The sequence below is a fragment of the Equus przewalskii genome, chromosome 3 (assembly GCF_037783145.1).
Source record: "Equus przewalskii isolate Varuska chromosome 3, EquPr2, whole genome shotgun sequence".
NCBI lineage: Eukaryota > Metazoa > Chordata > Mammalia > Perissodactyla > Equidae > Equus > Equus przewalskii.
Window position 1 is genome coordinate 56,243,235 of NC_091833.1, and position 20,082 is coordinate 56,263,316.

General features: G+C 38.8%; 1 protein-coding gene across 7 annotated transcripts in view; it reads right to left on the minus strand.

Moving 5' to 3' along the window:
* CFAP299 (cilia and flagella associated protein 299) overlaps nt 1-14,350 on the minus strand; it is a 567,043-nt gene extending 552,693 nt beyond the window's left edge. For 2 of the 7 annotated variants that reach the window (XM_070612730.1, XM_070612723.1), the window contains exon 1: nt 14,045-14,209. In XM_070612730.1, coding sequence (XP_070468831.1) covers nt 14,045-14,155 — 111 coding nt within the window. In that variant the 5' untranslated portion in view covers nt 14,156-14,209. Of the gene's footprint in view, nt 1-14,044 lie in introns of all 7 variants that reach the window. The other 5 variants (XM_070612727.1, XM_070612726.1, XM_070612725.1 and 2 more) reach the window with 5 other exon arrangements.
* Nucleotides 14,351-20,082: the final 5,732 nt, after the last annotated feature.

Genomic DNA, 20,082 nt, shown 5'->3' on the forward strand with positions numbered 1-20,082 from the left:
TTCTCATTTATATGTAAGTTGTTGACACTCTGAATTAGTTTTTTGATTGTAGTAAAATATACATAAAATTAGCATTTTAAATGTAAAGTCCAGTGGTATTAAGTAATTCATATTGTTGTGCAACCATCACCACCATCCATCACCAGAACTCTTTTCATCTTACAAAACTGAAACTCTGTACCAATTAAACAATAATTCCCCATTCTCCTTACTACCCAGATCCTGGCAATGACCATTCTACTTTGTGTCTCTGTGAATCTGACTACCCTTGGTACCTCATATAAGTGGAACGACACAGTATTTGTCTTTTCATGACTGGCTTATTTCACTTAACATAATGTCCTCAAGCTTCATCCATGTTGTAGCATGAGTTAGAATTTCCTTCCTTTTAAAGGCTGAATAATATTCTATTGTAGATATATACCACACTTTGTTTATGTTTTCATCCATCAATAAACACTTGGGTTGCTTCCACCTTTTGGCTACTGTGAATAATGCTGCTATGAATATGGGTATATAAATATCTGTTGAAGTCCCTGCTTTCAACTCTTTTGGCTATATATCCAGAAGTGGAATTGCTGGATCACATAGTAATTCTATTTTTAATTTTTTGAGGAGCTGCCATCCTGTTTCCACAATGGCTGCACCATTTTACATTCCCACCAATGGTGCAGTGTTCCAATTACTCCATCCTCACCAACGCTTGTTATTTTCTGTTTTTTTGACAATACCTATGCTAACAGGTATGAAGTGGTATGTCATTGTGGTTTTGATTTGCATTTCCCTGATGATTAGTGATGTTGAACATCTTTTTATGTGCTTATTGGCCATTTGTGTATGCTCTCTGGAGAAATGTCTATTCAAGTTCTTTGCTCAATTTTTAATCAGATTGTTTGCTTTCGTGTTGTTGAGTTGTAGGAGTTCTTTATATATTCTGGATATTAACTCCTTATTAGATATATAATTTGCAAACATTTTTTCCCATTCTACGAGTTGCTTTTACATGCTATTGATAGTGTCCTTTGATGCACAAAAGCTCTAAATTTTGATGTCGTCCAATTTGAATTATTTTTGAATTATTTGATTATCAGAGTTCTGAAATTCTACCACTATCTGCCAAGATGTGGCACTTTTTCATTCATCCTACTGGATAGTTGATGGGCACTTACAATCTTGTGCTTATCTCCAACACAGAGAAACTTTTTTATTACTCGACTGATTATTTTATCCCCTTCATTTTCTGTATAATTTCTTTCTGGAATGTCTATTAGATAGATATTGAGCCTCTTGGAATTATTCTTTCATATTTTCATTCACATAACTCTTTCTTATTTTCCTCATTTCTTTTTCACTACACTCTGGTTTAATTACATCAAATTTAACTTCCAGATCATTAATTTGTCCTTTAAAAGTGCCCATTCTATTAGTTTGCCTTTTTAAAAACATCATCAATTACGTTTTAATTTCCAAGGATTCTTTCCTGCTCTCTGATTGCCCCCTTTTCATACCAGTCCATTATTTTGCTTATAGATTTAACAGATACTAAATGTAACTAAGGTAGAAAATTGGAATGTATTTAAAATTCTCTCTGGGTTTTGAATGTTTTGTTTTGTTCTCCTTATTCATCTTGGGCCTTCTCTTTCATGCTATTGTGTTTCCTCAAACATCTGGGGATACGTATTTATAAACAGAGGACTAGTTTAATTGGTATAGTCATTAGCGTGGATTCCCTCTGTAGTTGTACAGGTCTGGTTCCCTAACTAGACTCTCCTCTGAAGAGGTGAACTGTGGAAGTTATGTGTAAAAGAACAGAGCATGACAAAGTACGGACTCCACTTGAGGATATGCGGGCATGAAGAAGGAAGAAGGCTGGGATATATCCCACCTTCTCCAACCCAACTGCCAAAATAAGAAACACTCAGCATAATAAGTGTAACTCTTTCCAGATTTTCTTCTCCTTTTCAGCATCTATTCTGGACTTCTAGCACTGTTTAGTTACTTCAAGCTTAGTTCTGATTACGTCTTAGGCCCCTTCCCCCCTTCATCTGGACTTCTTGTTAGGCATGTATTTCACTCTGAAAGAGCAGTTCTCTTGTTTATCCTTGGGTTAAACATTGCAGGTGTGTATGCTGGAGATAGGGTACACCTCTGGCCTAGTTATGTAGAATTAACTTCTTCAATCAATTATAGATTCTCTCTTGCTCTTTGTATTACTGCTGACTCTGACTTTTCTCTAAACCAGTTTTACCTTTCCAATACTGTTCTTTATTCATTTTGGGCTATAGTTTTCTCTATCTTGTTAAGTTGATAATATCTGCTTTATAACTTACCAGAAATACGCACAATTTCTGGTCCCCTAGAGTAGCATCCTTTCTTGTTTCCTACTGTTATTATTGATGGACAGACAGATGATGGATAGGTACAAAGCAAGGGAGGAAGATTGATTGATTATACCCAGGGCTCTACAAGCCTGCAGTGTCTACTTCAGTTTTAGCCATAATCTTCTCTTTCTTAATATACTAAAAAGGCTTCACAAAAAATTCTTCCTGCTTCTAGCTGTATACCAATACAATCCATCCTCCCAGTGAAAAACTGAAGGATTAAACTAGAAGGTATCCATTGGATTTAGTGACACATCCCTCATTTGTCACCATAGCAAGGACAATTTCTATTGAATGACGAAGATGGGGGCCAGCTTGCAGTAGGTTGAAAAGTGGAAGATGATGAAATGAAGACAGCATTTTATGATTCATTCAAGAAGAATATCTGTAAAAGGACAAAAAGAAAGAAATGATGGGGCAAAAGGATGTACAAAAGATCTGTATAACGAAAATGAACTTCTAAAGGACCACCTTAAGAAAACAATGGATTCAATGAAGCAACTTAAAAAGAATAGGGATATCAATGTAGAGAGACATTAAAATGTCTCCAAGATTTAATGTTAATTTTTTTAAGTTACAGAAAACTATAGATATTGCCTAAATTTTATGTAGAAAATACCAATGAAGAATAATATATATATTTACATATAATGAAAATATTCATATATAATAAAATATAATTTTTTGAAGACTACGCATATGTATGCAAGAAGAGGAAGAATATTGGGGTGAACTTCAGCCCTTGATGCTGCAATGTGGCTCAGACCCACAACAAATACTTATCATCTCCTACCTCCACCATCCATTTTAGACTCCCCTCACCCTCAACTAACACCTCTGCTGGTGGTGGTAGCATATCCAGTTGTGTGAACCAGATTCTCATTCCTGAAGGGTCTAAACCAACTGAGAAAGAAAGTATCAAGAGGCATCTAAGTGAATCACCAGAATTCTGAACACATTCCTTCACGATCGATTTTGTAAGCCCTAACTTTTCCTGATGATCACGGTCAAATTATTCTTGCCAAGACGGTGACTCTCTCCATGCCTTCCAATTCCTAGACAAGGAGCCTGAAGATTGCAGGCAATAGTTGTAACTTATAATTTAATGGGACTCTCACTGAGTCACCTAACGGAAGTGTTCTCCCATTTGGTACCAGGACAATTAACCCAGCAGAGCCCACAGTGATGAAAGAAAGTACAAATTCCCCAAGTCGGTCATTGGGAATGACAGTAAGATGCTTCAACCTCTTAGTTCCCAGACCAAGGGAACAAAACTCAACGCAAAGGTCTTTGATTCAAAGTATACACTGCATCGTGGAGGATGGCACCCCATTCTCTCAAATTATCATTCCAAATCAGCACTTCAGTTATGCTTTCAGCAATGCATTCCAATGATCTATCTGCTGGCAGCTCTGAATGTTTCAGAAAGTATTACGAGAAGTGAACCACATGGTCAGGTCCTTACTCCCATAGCTCCTTTGTTATAAATTAGGTCCCTAGTCTGACACAATGTTAAATGGGACCCTGTGTCTGTGGATCAAATATTCCATAAGCCACTATCTATAGATTCAATGCAATCTCTATCAAGATTCCAAAGGCATTTTTTAAAGAAGTAAAAAAAAAATCCTAAAATTTATATGGAACCACAAAAGACACCAAATAGCCAAAGCAATCCTGAGAAAGAATAACAAAGCAAGAGGCATCACACTTCCTGATTTTAAGCTATATTATAAAGCTATTGTAATCAAAACAGTATGCTACTGGCACAAAAACAGACATATAGACCAATGGAACAGAATTGAATGCCCAGGAATAAACCCATGCATATACAGTCAACTAACATTTGACAAGGGAGCCAAGAATACTCAATACAGAAAAGACAGTCTCTTCAATAAACAGTACTGGGAAAATTGGATATTCACATGTAAAAGAATGAAACTAGAACCCTATCAAAATTAACTCAAAATGGATTAAAGATTTAAATGACACCATAAAACTCCTAGAAGAAACACAGGAACAAAGCTCATTGACATGAGTCTTGGTAATGATTTTTTGGATACGACACCTAAAGCATAAGCAACAAAATCAAAAATAAGCAAATGGGACTAAATCAAACTAAAAAGCTTCTGCACAGCAAAAGAAATGATCAACAAAATGAAAAAACCTACAGAATGCAAAAAAAATTTGCAAATCATATATCTGATAAGGGTTAATATCCAAAATACATAAAGAACTCACACAACTCAATAGCAGAAATACGAATAATCCAATTCTAAAACAGGCAAGGGACCTGAATAGACATTTTTCCAAAGCAGATATTCAAATGGCCAACAGATACATAAAAAGGTGCTCAATATCACTAATCATTAGGGAAATGCAAATCAAAACCACAATGAGATATCATCACATGCCTGTTAGTATGGCTATCATCAAAAAGACAAGAGTAACAGATGCTGGTGAGGATGTAGAGAAAAAGGAACTCTTGTGCACAGCTGGTGGGATTGTAAACTGGTACAGCCACCATGGAAATCAGTATGGAGGTTGCTCAAAAAATCAAAAATAGAACTACCATATGATCCAGCAATTCCACTTCTGGAAATATATCCAAAGGAAGCAAAAACACTATATTGAAGAAATATCTGGACCCCCGTGTTCCATTGCAGCACTATTTACAACAGCCAAGACATGCAAACAACCTAAGTGTCCATGGATGGATGAATGGATAACGAAAAGTGGTGTATATATACACAGTGAGATACCATCCCACCATAAAAAATGAAATCCTGCCATTTGTGACAACATGGATAGACCTTATCCTAAGTGAAATAAGTCAGACAGAGAAACACAAATACTGTATTATCTCACTTGCATGTGGAATCTAAACACAAAACAAACTCATAGATAAAGAGATCAAATTTGTGGTTACCAGAAGCAAGAGGGTGGGGGAACTGGATGAAGGTGATCAAAAGGTACGAACTTCCAGCTATAAGATAAATAAGTACTGGGGGATGTAACGTACAACCTGATGACTATAGTTAACACTGCTGTATGGTATATTTGAAAGTTGCCAAGAGAGTAAATCCTGAAAGTTCTCATCACAAGGAAAAAATATTTTTTTCTCATATCTATATGAGATAATGGATGTTAACTAAACTTATTGTGCTAATCATTTTGCAATATATAACAAGTTATTATGCTCTACACCTTAAACTTATGCAGTGCTATATGTCAATTATATAATCAATAAAACTGAAAGAAAAAAACATTCCATAAGCCCTTAGATAGTGGAGCTGGCTTATGACTATAGGCAGAAAGTGTAACCCCATTACTACCATATGTGTTTATGCCTATCAGATTGAATTGCTGGCTCCTCCAAAGTGGAAGAGGCCCAGTGTGGTCAATTTGACACCAACTGGTTGGTTACCTTAAGAAATGGTGCTACATCACAGGCATTGGACTTAGTTGCTGACAGGTTGGACATTCAGAGGTAGCAACCGCTAGATCAGCCTTGGCAAATGGGAGCCTATGCTATTAGACCCATGCATAGCCTCCATCTGTGTGATTGTAGTCACTTCATCCATGTGCCCATTCTGCCAGCACTAAGGTGGCCAATAAAAGAGGCTGGCTGACAGCACCTGGCCATATCATTTTGTCTACTTGGTTATTTAGTACCTCTTCTATGTAGATGCTCTCTGGTAGGCAGATTGTGACCATTCCCATATGTTCATCCACATTTGCCTCTGGTATTTACCCCTGCCTATGTGTCCTATATAGTCAAACTGCGGGCCACTTCTCTGTTCAAAGTAGACGACTCCTGAAAGGATGTGCCTTACCACAGTCTCTGCAGACTTCACCTAGGTGAGGCTGTAGTGCAGCTGCTGTCCATTTTCAGCCTGCATTCACATACCACCTGGCTCATTTATATACCAAACTTGGACTTTTCCCTCCTCTATTAGCCACTTATAAGAGAGTCTCTGTATAGCCATATATGTGAGCTGAGAGAAAGGTGCACATCCAATAGCAGTAGAAAACCTGGGATCCAGGCTCTGGCTTATGCAGCTGGCACACCTACTTTATTCTCATTCATGCTCTGTACCAGTGTAGTGCTTCCATCTGATGATGACTTGTTACTGGGCCTGCCCAACCTTATGACTTGGCGGATCTGAAAGAACTCAGTTCACCGTGGGGAGTTCCCAATGCATGGTACCTTGGTGATTCCATGGCCAGCTGCTCTATTTCTTGCCCGGCCTCACAGTATGCCAGGAACTGTTTCTTAATGGATGTATAATTCTCCTCTGCATATAGCATGGACTTGCACCTGGCCCCTCCTGACCTCTTGCTGTGAGATAGCTTTTGGCTGTGATACGTCACCTTACTTTAATGCTGATGCTAGGTTGTGTCCTTTTCCTGAAATAAACTATAGATTGATACGCATTGTCATTTTGGGTCCTGTGAGTCTTTTAGCAATTAAACACTGCTTAATTGTCACTGTTAAGGCTAAAACCTAGAAAGTTGAATATCCAGAACAGATTAATTAGCTGGTTATTTACTGATAAACTATCAACAATGCTGCTGAGGTTTTTCAACAAAACTACCACCTCAATTACTATATCATTCAATTTAAAAGATTTCTCTTACAGTTAGTTTAGTCAGCCAGTCACTTTTTAAAAACTTGCTCATTGTAAAATAAAACAGATATAGAAACCTACGCAAAACAAATGTAAAAAACAGAGCTTAGTCAGTTATAAGATAAACGCTTGTAACCACCACTCCAGTCAAGAAATAAAACTTTGCTAGGCATCTCAGAAGCTTCTCCATGTGCTCCTTCCTAATCACCACCACCTTTATCTTGCCCTAAAAGTAGCCACTCTCTTGACTTTTATAGTAATCACTTCCTTGCGCTTCTTTATAGGTTTGTCAGCCAAGTGTGCATCCCTAGATGCCAGTTGAGTCTTGCCTACTTTTCAAAATTTCACATGGCTTCTAAGTTTCTCTTAATTTGCATCCTCCCCCTCCATCCCTTTCCTATCCAATGAAGAACCTGTGCAGTCTGATCTGTAGTTCCCCACTATCAGGTTTCGCTGACTGCATGTGCATGGTGCAGTGCAATAGGTTCCTCTCTCTTCTGTGTGTCCTGCAAATTAGCGGCTGCATACAGAGGCTGGAACTGATTCAGGTTTGAGGTCTTTAGAAAGCCTGTTAGTGGTGTTTTGTTCTTTCACGCACCCATGTCTAGTTTTCTCCCTTTTTTGTGACATTAGTAGCTGTGAAAGCTCAATGTTACCAATCCTTACACTGATGTTGTCTTAGCCATTTTGGTTGTCTAAAGCTCATTCTCTAACACATTAATTAGGAAGGACCCAAGAGAAAACTGAGTGTTTGCATATTGATAACAATTTGTGCCCTTTATGTTTGAAAGTCAGATGAGATGGATATAAAACCCTTGGCTCACATTTTCTTCCCTTGAGTATCTTAAAAAAGTGATTCCAGTTTGTTCTGGCATAAAGCATTGTTAAAAAGTATAATAATAATTTCATTTGTTTTACCTTATAAGCCACTTGCTGTTTATGCCTCGATGTCCAAATGTTTTGTCTTTTTCTTTAAAGTTCATATAATTTTACTAAATACATCTTGGTATTGGTCACACCAGGTTTAAATTCTCAAGTGCAGAGTGTGGTCTTCAATAAGTAGTTTCGAATCCTTTTTGTTATTTCAAGAAGGTTTTCTTGAATTATTCGTTTTTAGGATTTGTTCTGTTCTCTTGCTCTGATTTACTTCTTCAGGGACTCCTATTATGTGTATGCTGCACATGCTTTCTATCTGCAATAATTGCTAATTTTGCCTGACTCCTTTATCTCTTTTTTTTCTTTAATTTTCCTCCTTTTTACCTTCTATTCCTTCAAGATACTATCTACTATGTTTATCCATTGCTGTGTTCCTTCTAGTTCAGCTTTTATTTCTAAAGAGTTCCTTTTGTTCCTAATTCTCTCCTGAATTCTGTCACATCATTTCTGAACTCTTTTATGTGTATACCATTTTTCTTAATGTCTTTTACTTTGTATTCAAAAAAAAGATTACAGTTCTGTAAGAGACTGTAGGAATACTATTCTGTTCCTCATTTTCTTTTTTTGTGCATGTGCTCTTTTTTTATTGAGGTAACATTGGTTTATAACATTATAAACGTTTCATTTATCTTTATAAACGTTTCAATCTATCTTTATATTTTGATTTCTGTGTAGATTACCTCATGTTCACCACCCAAAGACTACCTATAATCTATCACCATAGACATGTGCCCAGACACCCCTTTTGCCCTCCTCCCTCCCCAATTGCCCTCGGGTAACCACCAATCTAATCTCTGTGTCTATGTGTTTGTTTGTTATTGTTATTGTTGCTTTTACCTTCTACTTATGAGTGAGATCATACAGTATTTGACTTTCTCCATCTGACTTATTTCACTTAGCATAATACCCTCAAGTTCCATCCATGTCATCTCAAATTGCAAGATTTCATCTTTTTTATAGCTGAGTAGTATTCCATTGTGTATACATACCACAGCTCCTTTATCCATTCGTTCCTTGATAGGCACTTAAGTTGTTTCCAAGTCTTGGCTATTGTGAGTAATGCCACAGTGAACATAGGGCTGCATGTATCTTTATGCATTTGTGTTTTTATGTTCTTTGGATAAATACCCAGCAGTAGGACAATTGAATCATATGGTAGATCTAGTCTTAATTTTTTTTTTTAAAGATTGGCACCTGAGCTAACAACTGTTGCCAATCTTATTTTTTTTCTCCCCAAATCCCCCCAGTACATAGTTGTATATTTTTTCAGTTGTGGGTCCTTCTAGTTGTGGCATGTGGGACGTTGGCTCAACATCACCTGATGAATGGTGCCATGTCCACACCCAGGATCCGAACTAGTAAAACCCTGGGCCGCTGAAGCAGAGAGAGCAAACTTACCCACTTGGTCACAGGGTCTGCCCTGTATTCTTAATTTTTTGAGGAATCTCCATACTGTTTTCCATAGAGGCTGCACAGTTTGCATTCTCACCAGCAGTGTATGAGAGATCCCTTTTCTCCAATCTTCTCCAACACACATTTCTTGTCTTGTTAATTATAGTCATTCTGATGGGCATAAGGTGATATCTCATTATAGTTTTGATTTGCATTTCTCTAATAATCAGTGATGTTGAACATCTTTTCATGTGCCTGTTGGCCATCTGTATATCTTCTTTGGAAAAATATCTGTTCAGATCTTTTGCCCACTTTTTAATTGGGTTGTCTGTTTTTTTGTTGTTTAGATGTATGAGTTCTTTATATATTTTGGATAATAACCCCTTATCAGATATATGGTTTGCAAATATCATTTCCTAATTGTTAGGTTGTCTTTTCCCTTTGTTGATGATTTCCTTTGCTGTGCAGAAGCTTTTTAGTTTGATGTAGTCTCATTTGTTTATTTTTCCTTTTGTTTCCCTTGCCTGGTCAGGCACGGTATTTGAAAATATGCTGCTAATACCAATGTTCAAGAGCATACTGCCTATGTTTTCTTCTAGAACTTTTATGGTTTCAGGTCTTACATTCAAATCTTTAATCTATTTTGAGTTAATTTTTGTGTATGCTGTAAGATAACAGTTTACTTTCATTCTTTTGCATGTAGCTGTCCAGTTTTCCTAACACCATTTATTGAAGAGATTTTCCTTTCTCCATTGTATGTTCTTGGCTCCCCTGTCCAAAATTAGCTGTCCATAGATGTGTGGGTCTCATCTCTTTTTTCTTATAATAACCTAGAATGCTCAATACTTTTCTATAGCTCATTTTTGGTTTTCCTGAATCTTAGAAGAAACTGTGGCTCACAGAACTTCCCTCTTATTTTGTTTCCATATAATGTTCAAAACTTTGGCAGTTGTTTTCTGCAATTTCTTCTTTTATAATTTTTTTTTTACTCCCTCACTTTTATCTGACCCTTCTGTTTCAAATTTTGTCTCAATTGTCCCTATCCTACTCAATATTGATTCCACTCCTAATGGCATCTCTGTCAAGCACTGCCCAAAAGTGAGCTACGGAAGGTAGCTTCAAGAGTTCACAGCAGCTACATTGCTCCAGCTCCGTCAGACCTCACCTGGGAACCTTCATACACACCTACTAATTAGTGGCCAAAACTCCTCCCAGTTTCAGTTGCTGTTCTCAAATTGGACTACTCCACTTCCAGTGAATACCTGTTGACTATTTTGCAGTTTCTTATTTTGGGGTTCTTTAGATGCTTCATTGTTTTCTTTGCTTTTCTCCTGCATGGATGCTGATACCTTCCAGGTGTTGTGGCTATGGAAGGTTTCTCCCCATCTGCTTTTATGCTGGGGTTCTTAGGAATAACTCTCACCTAGTTTTGTGCAAATGTTGTCAGGGGTTTTTGGTCTTGCTATCCAGCTGCTCTTGGCTTCTGGATCATCCTATTCTCTGTACTTCCTCCTACCTTTCTGACCCCCTTCTCATTCTCCTTTGTGAGCACCACCTCCATGTCCATGCCGTAAGTAACGGTAGTTCTCCAGCATTTTGTGTTAAGGCCCCCGTCTTGTCTCACTCTACACATTCTCCTCGGGAATTTTCCCTCTTCCATTCTTGTCTCCTCCCAGCACTAGCTTTTGAAATCAATATAAATAAAAATTGAATGGAACATACTGTAAATACATACAATATATATTTGGGGGATTGTCTGAGACACTGAGGATGATATTAGGCTCAAAGCATTTTAGTTTCATCATTATATGATAAAGATTCAGAAGCATCATGGGCGTGGTATTCTTGGTTCAGTTTTACTCTCTGATCCTCAGATTTCATGTTCACGAGGAAACTAGATATTTTTACTTAGGAAGAAGTACTTCTGTGAACCTACTAAGGAAAAAATATAGGACTCCTCTTAAGCAGAGAGCAACTAATTTATGCCAATTATTTTTCTATTGAATAAACAAAGAGTATAGCTGATACTGAAGTACGTGAACTAAGATATTCATAGGGAACAGTATTTACTCTGTACCTCAATGCAATAAATAATGGAATAATACAAAGGTTGGCTATTAGCTGGCTTGTTGTATAAACATGGTAAATTATTTTAAGGATTTCTCCTAGAATCTCACTTAATCAATGTCTGCCAAATAATTTTAAGATTATATCCAAAAGATTTAATTTGTACAATTTATTTCTATTTTCCAAATAATGAGAAGATAACCTCTGAATAAAACTTCCACATGGCTAATCTCTGTAAACAATACAGCCATGATTAGGATCCATTAGTTAAGCAAATTTTTAAATAATTCTAAAAACACCCCTTGATTCCTTATCTGGGAAAAGAAATTCAGTGGGACTTTCACTTCACTAGCGGTCACAGGCAGCCTCCGAAATGAAGGGACTGTGTTTACTTCACATGGAAGAATTAACAAGAAAAAAAATCTGGAATATCACAGTGCAAAAATTTTCCCAAAACTTTCCAAGTATTTTTATATTGATGTTGGGGATTGGTTTAATTAGGTAAAATGATACTAACTCCTAGAACAAATATTGTTATCTGGGCTAGCAGAGACAAATCTAATTGATTCTGTCATGAATTTCTTTTAATGGTTTCTAGCTGTCTAGTAAAATGAGCAAAGCACGAGGGACACAGAATGAAGGGCCTCTTTTCTCCTCCTTAACCACCTTACCCCTCTCCAGCTCACCAAACAGTTAACTAGTGTCAGTCTTCATTTTTTTCTCCTACTTCCCTTCCTTTCTAATCAGGTATCACATAAAAAGCAATGCAGTTATTATATTCATACACTACTTTTATACTTATAGTGGTCTGAGATATTAAATGATAATATAGAGGTCAGGGTCATGGCAGGCAAACTCAAAAGAGATGATTTTAAAAATGTAAAAGAACAATTTACAAAGATATGGGCAGGATGAATGGAAACCAACAGGAGATGGTGAAGCATCCTTGGGCAAGCAAGAGTGGGAAGTCATTAACACCATTTAGGTCTGAAAGGAGACAGGAGAGGCAACAGCCCCTAGAACAGGAAGTGCCGCCGGCACCTGGAGAAAGAATGCTACAGCTGATGGAATGAGAAGTTGGCCAAACCTAAGGAATGAAGCCACTTCCAAACCACAACCAGTAGGAAGATGACAGGGAATTAATTCTCTAATTACACTCTTTCAGCCCTCTGACCTCCCATGGGCTGAAACAAACCGAAAGCCAAAAGAGCCTGGCTAATGACCACAGAGGACAGCTTCCAAGGGCACAGAGAAGGGTGGGGAAGGGTAGAGAATGAATCCAGCAAAGATAAGATGGCCATTTTGTGTATGAATCATTAGTACTAAGTTTTATTGAAATTAATTGAAAACTTTTGGCAGTAGAATATACTACACGATAAAAGAGTACCTGGAAGATAATAAATACTTGCTGAATATATAAAACTTAGACTGGACTGTAAGCACTATACTAAAGTTCGGTGACTAAGAGCAAGTCTAGAACTGATTCTTACTTACATTCCTAGCAATTAAGGCAACATCCACTACAGTAGGCTTGGTGAAGGTGTATTAATTAAATAGATAGATGAATATATGGATGCATGGATGGACAGATGGATGTATAGATGACTCAAAATTTTACAGCCATAAGGAACTCTGAAAGTAATCTAGTCCAGCCCCTTCATTTTGCAGATGAAGAAATGGAGTTTCAAATTGGTTAAAAGTGCACTAATACAGAATTAGAACCCGAATCTCGTGACTCTAGGCTCTTCTAACTATAATAGGCTGTCAATTACTGATGACCAAAAAAGAAAGAGCAGGAATCACAAAGCATGATCCATGATGCATGACACATGCTTACCATACCAGCCATACCACTGAACCAATTCTACTCCCCAGCTCCCTAACCCATCCTCCCATCACACACACACACACACACACCTTTAAGAACCTGGTGTGGGTGAGGAGGCCGAAATATGGGATGGTTGTCGGGTGGAAGACAGTAGCCAATCCCCTCACGCCCAATTTTGCTGTATGGCAGGCTTTTTTTTTTACTATCAACCTTAGTTGTGATTAACTCGATAAATTTGAGACAGGAATATGCCTGCACAACGACCTGTACAGCATACCCGTAATCAAAGGGCTTTCTGAATCAACTACCGTGGAGTGGAAGTTTTTAGACCCAAATGCCCAAGATAACACTATCCCTTGCCCTGGAAGGATACTGTCTTCTTCTTTAACACAAATTGGCAAAGGAAGAAGCAACAGGGCGTCAGACCTGAATCACACCTCACACTCGAAGAGTCTCAGCAGGCCTTGGACGCCAGCCACCGTCCTCTTAAGATAACGACATGGGAAAGGGACACAGGCTGGGAGCGACAGGTGTGGCTGAGATACAGAAACCCGAGGCTCCCCCAGGTGCGCGTGCGCGCGCGGGTGTCTGCGCCAGGAGACAGGAGGGGCGCCAATCTGGGCGCGCTGAGCGGCGCGGGGCAGCAGGGCGGGCGCGTCACCGCCGCCGCTGCGTGGGCGCCGCGGGCGGGAAACGCTGGGCCTGAGGTCTGCGCGGCCCGCCGCCGGGGGCGAAGACTGCGCGATGCTGGGGCTCGGAAGGGTCCGAGGGACGGGAAGGCGGTGGCCACTCCTCGGCGGCGCCGCCCTTACCTCCAGGTAGTACAAGTCCACGGTAGTAATCTGGGAGTCGAGGAAGTCTTCGTAGGTGTTGAACTGAGTGACTATGTTGTCCACGGCCATCGAGCCCTCTTCCGGATCCATCGCAGTTGCCCTGCCCGCAGCGTCCCTAGCGACAGGAGGCGAGGCGGGGGCGGGGCCGGGGGCGTGGCCGAGGGGGCGGGAGGTTGCACCCAGCTCGTTCCTTCCAGTCAGTTGGGAACCGGTGCTGAGCAGTGGCCGTTCGCCCCGCCCCACGTTTTGTGACTGAGTTTCAGGCTTCCGTCGTCGCAAATTACCCGCTCCAGGTTCAGGTCTGACGCCGTGCACTGACTCAGACTTCGGTGAAGTGCCGAGCCACAGGAGGGATGCAAATGGCAATCCAAAATTAAAAATGTTGAGACTGCCAGGATATGTGGATATCTAGATCAGCGCTGCCAAGCTCGTTCTAAAACAATCTTATGCAGGACAAAAATAGTTGTCAGGTAACTGAAGGTCCATTTTTGCAAGGGGGGGTGTCTTGGAACAGAAGACTCTGGAAAGTCTTGTGACCAAAATCAGTAACACAGCACATTAATGATTTTGTTAAGTTATTTTTAAAATTATAAATTACAGGCAAATTATCGCTAATGTTTGGATATAAAGAAAAATTTATGAATTTCCCAAGGAAAGAAACTCAAAGAAAATATCTTTGAAGGTCTCTTTTAGCCACAAGTGCTTTTTTTAAACCTTTTCTTTTCACCTTTTAAATTTTAGTAAGCACGCAGTGGAAGACCTTGGCTTGTTGAAGCTGCGTTTTTTTAAGGGTAAAATATCTGTGGAAACTTACAAAGTAAAGGTTTTTATTAAAGCCTTTTCCTTTAGAACAAAGTTTTGCATTTTTAAAACATGGATTTAAAGTAATCCGACTTGGCAGCTGGCAAAACTTTTCAGAATCCATGTTTGGATTTTAATATTCTACAGATCATCCTTGGGAATTAACACATAGTACAACACTGAGCCCGTGGTGGTTGCTTTCTGAGTACTTAGTGAATTGATTTTGAAGATTTTCATGGATGTGCTAAAATATTTTAATTAAAACATCTGGTAGGATGCTTCACTTTCTGTTAGCTTTGCCAATTTAAAAAAGTTATCTCAAAAATTAGGATGTCATCAATGTAGAAACTTTAAGTGATGTAGACACAATAATCTCTAGGATATCACTGACTTGTTTTTAAGTTAATGAATATATTCTGGAATGTTTTAAAAGGCATTTTGGACATTATTTTTAAATGCAATTTAATTATTGAATTCAGGGGAACAGAAAGAGAGAGAAACCCCAGACACTCATAACACGGCCATAATGATAATAGTAACAACATTTACTGAGTGCCTCCTGCATGCCAGGCACTGTTCTAAGTGCCAACAATGGATTGCATCCTAAACTAGTATTTGTGCTAAAATTAACAACCACCAACAATTTAACATCATCTAATACCTAAAAAGATCTAAAAATTCAAATAGCTTGAGAATGAAAAGAAATCCATCTGACTTAAGACATTCTAACTGATGAGGGACATAGGTTTCAGTATTCTCTCTATCTGGAGAGTTCTATAAGTGCCTCCTGAAAAGAGGTATTATGGGTGAATTAAACACAAGGAAAGGCTTAGAAGAGAGTCAGCCACTTACGTAAGTATTTGCTTTAGTATGGTATTTATCAAGACTTTACCATATGTCAGCCCTGTTCTAAGTACTTTACATGCATTGTCTTGTTTAATCATGGCAACAAATCCACTAGGAAAGTAGCATTAGCATTATTCTCAATATAGAGCCATAATGAATTTAAATGGATGGGCCAAAGTCTTAAAAATAGTAGCACAACAAAGAGAAAGCAGAGGTAAATAGAGGTTTGAAGAGCCACATGGAATTAATTATGAAGGGTTTTTGTTTTTTGTTTATTAGAAAAATACATGTCAAATTGTGAAAGGGAAGGTAGGCTGGCACAAATTAAAGGAGAAAAGGGATGGCATACTGTGAAATGTGCAGGCAAGAAAGGTAGGTTCTATGTAGGAAAAAGCCACACATTGTTCTGATAGTTCTGAGGGGCCTAGTAGGAGAGTCGAGGAAAGGAAGCCTTCTAGAGGATGAAAACTGGTAAGAAGGCTTTGCATGCTAGGCTGAAGAGTTCACACAAGGTAGTAATCACATCCTTGAATAAGAGGGGCATACAGTGAAAAGCACCTTGAGTGCTGAGCAGGCGCTACTGAACACAGCGTGTCTTACTCCTGAAACTGCCAGAGTGCTCATGTTTAGTACATTTGCTCTGAAGTCCTACTCCATCAAGAGTTTGTCACTTTCAGGAAACAGTAAAGCATCCTACGAATCTTTGGGCTCATTAAACTGTAACAATTTGATTACAAGGACCCATATGTTAGTACAATGTGAGGCCATTGTCTGCCTATATATTGTTCTGTTATGATTCATTGAGATTGTGCATTTTCAGTGGAAACCTGATTAAATTTACCATTTGGTCAACAGTTCTTTGATGAAGTAATCTCTAAAAAATCTAAATTTAAACAATCATGAAAACGTTTTCAGTCAATGAGTCTAGTAATGTCTTCCAACTTGAAACACGGAGGGGGATTTTCAACAAATCGGCTTCTCTGTCAACACTGAAAGAAAAAAGGAAAATTTGTAAATTTAGCCTTGTTCCTCAGAGAAAGGCTTGAATTAGAGTAAGCCTAACTCAATTGTCTTTTTCTTAACTTTCCATTTAAATTCAAAACCGCATTCAGACCTGTTCCTGAGACATTACATGAAAGAATGGCAGCAAAGAAATTAACGAGCTTCAGCAAGTCTCTATTTCCTATTGCAAAGTCTTTGTTATGCTCAGGAAGTATGTTATTTTGTATAACATGCATTCCTACTTAAAGTCCAGGGTTTTAAAGATCGAAACCTGGAATTTAGCACCCAATCCCAGAAATTCCGTTCTTTGCAAAAGCACCAGCAAAGATTATGTATATTCACAACAAAACTCCAAAATATAAGAGAGGAGAAACACATGCTATGTAAGAATAACAAAATATATGCCATATTTAGCTTAGTTACTGAGTGCAAAGTAGCAAAATGTAAAAATAAAGGTCATGGGAATTAAACATAAGTATCTCTTTGAAATAAACAGGCTTTGGTACAGTACTTACCTGGTGGAAGTATATAAAAGAATTTCAAAGTAAACTCTATGCTTTTCTATTTCCAAATATTCAGCAATATACCATGATACCTGGGAAAATGAAAAGGAAACATACTTTTGGTGTGTTGACATGATAGGAAGGGGAATACCTTGCTTATTATGTTAATAAGATGCTAAGCACTCTGAGTAAGAACTTGAGACTCTATTAAAATGGACTTAATACATTACCATATTATAAGAAAGAAAAACATATGCTCACTCTAGTAAGATAAGAGATTTGTGTCTGATGTTGCCCAATTGCTTATTAAGTTTCCGTGGATTGCAGATGAGGACTGTTGCTTAATCATCAGCCAAGGAGAGCTTTTTGCACTTTGTAATAATGATGACACTGAATTTATTTAAGATACTCCTCGTGATGAGATCACTGGACTTCCAGACCATCTCAGTTATTTTAAAGTTCTGGTTCCACAGCTTCTCCATCATGGAGACACAGCGTGTTCATGTGTCATAACTCCAGGGTTTTCTCCTCCCTTGCCTATGTCTGACAGTGTAAAAGGAAGGATCCAGAAGAGGAAAAAGACAAGTGTAAGATGGAACTGCTTCCAGGAGGAGTGGGGTTGACAGGTATCAGCGACTGATAAAGGTTGAAAACTACTGCTGTGTTATAGGAGAGATGGTAGCTATGATCGCCACAACCATCTCTTTGGAACAGAGGAAAACTTGGGCTCGCCATGGCTCTATAAGGTTTTCCTAACAATTTCACTAAAAATTCTCTCAACCTCTTTGCCTACATGGGAATCAGGCTCCACCCTAAAACACCACTTCCTCGGAGTGGCCAATCACTCTCAGAAAGCATGACATGTGAATACATGGCCGCCACTATTAATGCAGAGCTGCCAGGTTAAGTGGGTGCTCTACACCCACCCGAAATCTTACTATGGTTCACTCCTTCAGTTCACTCTTGTTTTCTACAATGGCTTTTCCTACTTTCTCTTCTCTCTTTAATCCTATATCCTCCTGTCTCAAAGCAGATAATCTTAACTCCTACTCCACAAAGGAAGTGAAAGTCATCAGATTGGATATCCTGCAGTCAAATATGTCAGCTTATTCACATGTCAATCCTTTACTTTTTCCCTTTTGTTTCAAAGGAAGAGATCTGCCTTCTCATACTTTCATTCTCCACTGGTTCTCTTCTTCTGCCTTCTCGAGATTTCTTATTTTGATTATCCCCTCTTTCCTTTATCATTAATTCTTCTGTCTTGTGTCTTCTCTCTCTCTCTCTCACTCCTAGCTCCTTTCTCATTTTAAAAACAAGCAAACCTCCCTCAATGCCACAGCCCACTTCAGCTATGGGCTCTGCTGCCCTTCACAGCAAAGCTTTTTGAAAGAGTTAGCTACAATCACTCTCTCCATTTTCTTGTCTTCCACTTTCTGCCCACACATTCCAATCTAGTTATACACACTGTTCCACTGAAACTGTTTTCATCAAAGTTAATTATGACCTCCTTGCCATTAAGGCCAATAGACATTTTTTCTGGCCTCATACTACTTGACTCTCAACAGCATTTGACCCTGTGACCACTCCCCTCTCTTCAAAACTCTCTCTCTTAGCTTCCATCACAACTTTGCCCTGAGATTAGTTAGTTGACTGGTTGGTTGGTTTCCATCAGCTATTCTTTCTCAGTTTCCTTTGCTGGCTCCTCTTCCCCTTAACTAGCTTTTAAAAGTTGGAGACTCTCAGGGTTCTCTCCTAGGCCTTTTTCTGACTCTCTTAGAGACCATATCCACATCCATAATTTTACTTATGTCCTACATGCATATGGTTCCCAGACCCATGTAACTAGCCACGTCACTCTCCTGAGCTCCAGACACATATCCAACTGCCCACCAGACACCACTTGGATGTATAACATGTATAAAACTGATCTTTTCGCTTCTCCTGCCTCCTCTACTTGCTCTTCCCCCAGTGTTCCCTTTCTCACCATACAGCCTCCTCTCTCCTTGGTGATTCATGGCAGAAACCTAGGAGACAGTCATGACCCTTGCTTCTCCCTCACCTCTGAAATATATAGCCTGTTATTTCAGTCTTCCATATACATCTCTTGAAGGCCTCAGTTTCTCTCCAATCTCTCTGCCATTGCTTCCCTGCCTAAGCCAGAGACTGACTTCTAGACTCCAAAAATAGCCTCTTTTCTGGTTTCCTTACATCCTTCTCATAACTTCTCCATTCCATTCTTCACAATGTAGTCAGAGTGATTGTTTAAAAATACTGATCTGACTTCATCACACTCCTCAGAAAACCTCCACTGGCTTCCCATTGCCCATAGAATATTTTTTTTTCCCTTCAACATGGCTTACAAGGCCATCCACATTCTGACTCTCATCTGGCCCCCTCTATCTCACACATTACATATTCCAACCATCATTTGTTTTGCCCCTGGATCTGTAAACACTGCTGTTACCTGTACTTAGAACATTCTTTCCCAGTACACACTCTTTCCTTTCACCTATTCATTCCCTATTATAGGTATAGGTACAAGTATAGAGATATAGCAGTTAATCTTCTTCTATTCCCAGAGCACTTTCTACCAGCATCCCCACCCCCTACAATTGTTGTGAACATCTCACTTATTATAAAGTATTTGCAAAATGTCTATACTCTTTGTTAGAATCTATACACCTGAGGGCAAAGACTACATCATCCCTGTTCACCCCTATATTCCCAGCATCTGACATGGTACCTGGAACATAGTGGGTCCTCAAATGCATTTGCTGAATCAAACAGTTTCCTATATGTTTCACTCGTTCATTTTGTCAATTACTAGATGAAAGGGACTACACTCAGTGTGAGGAATATAAACAA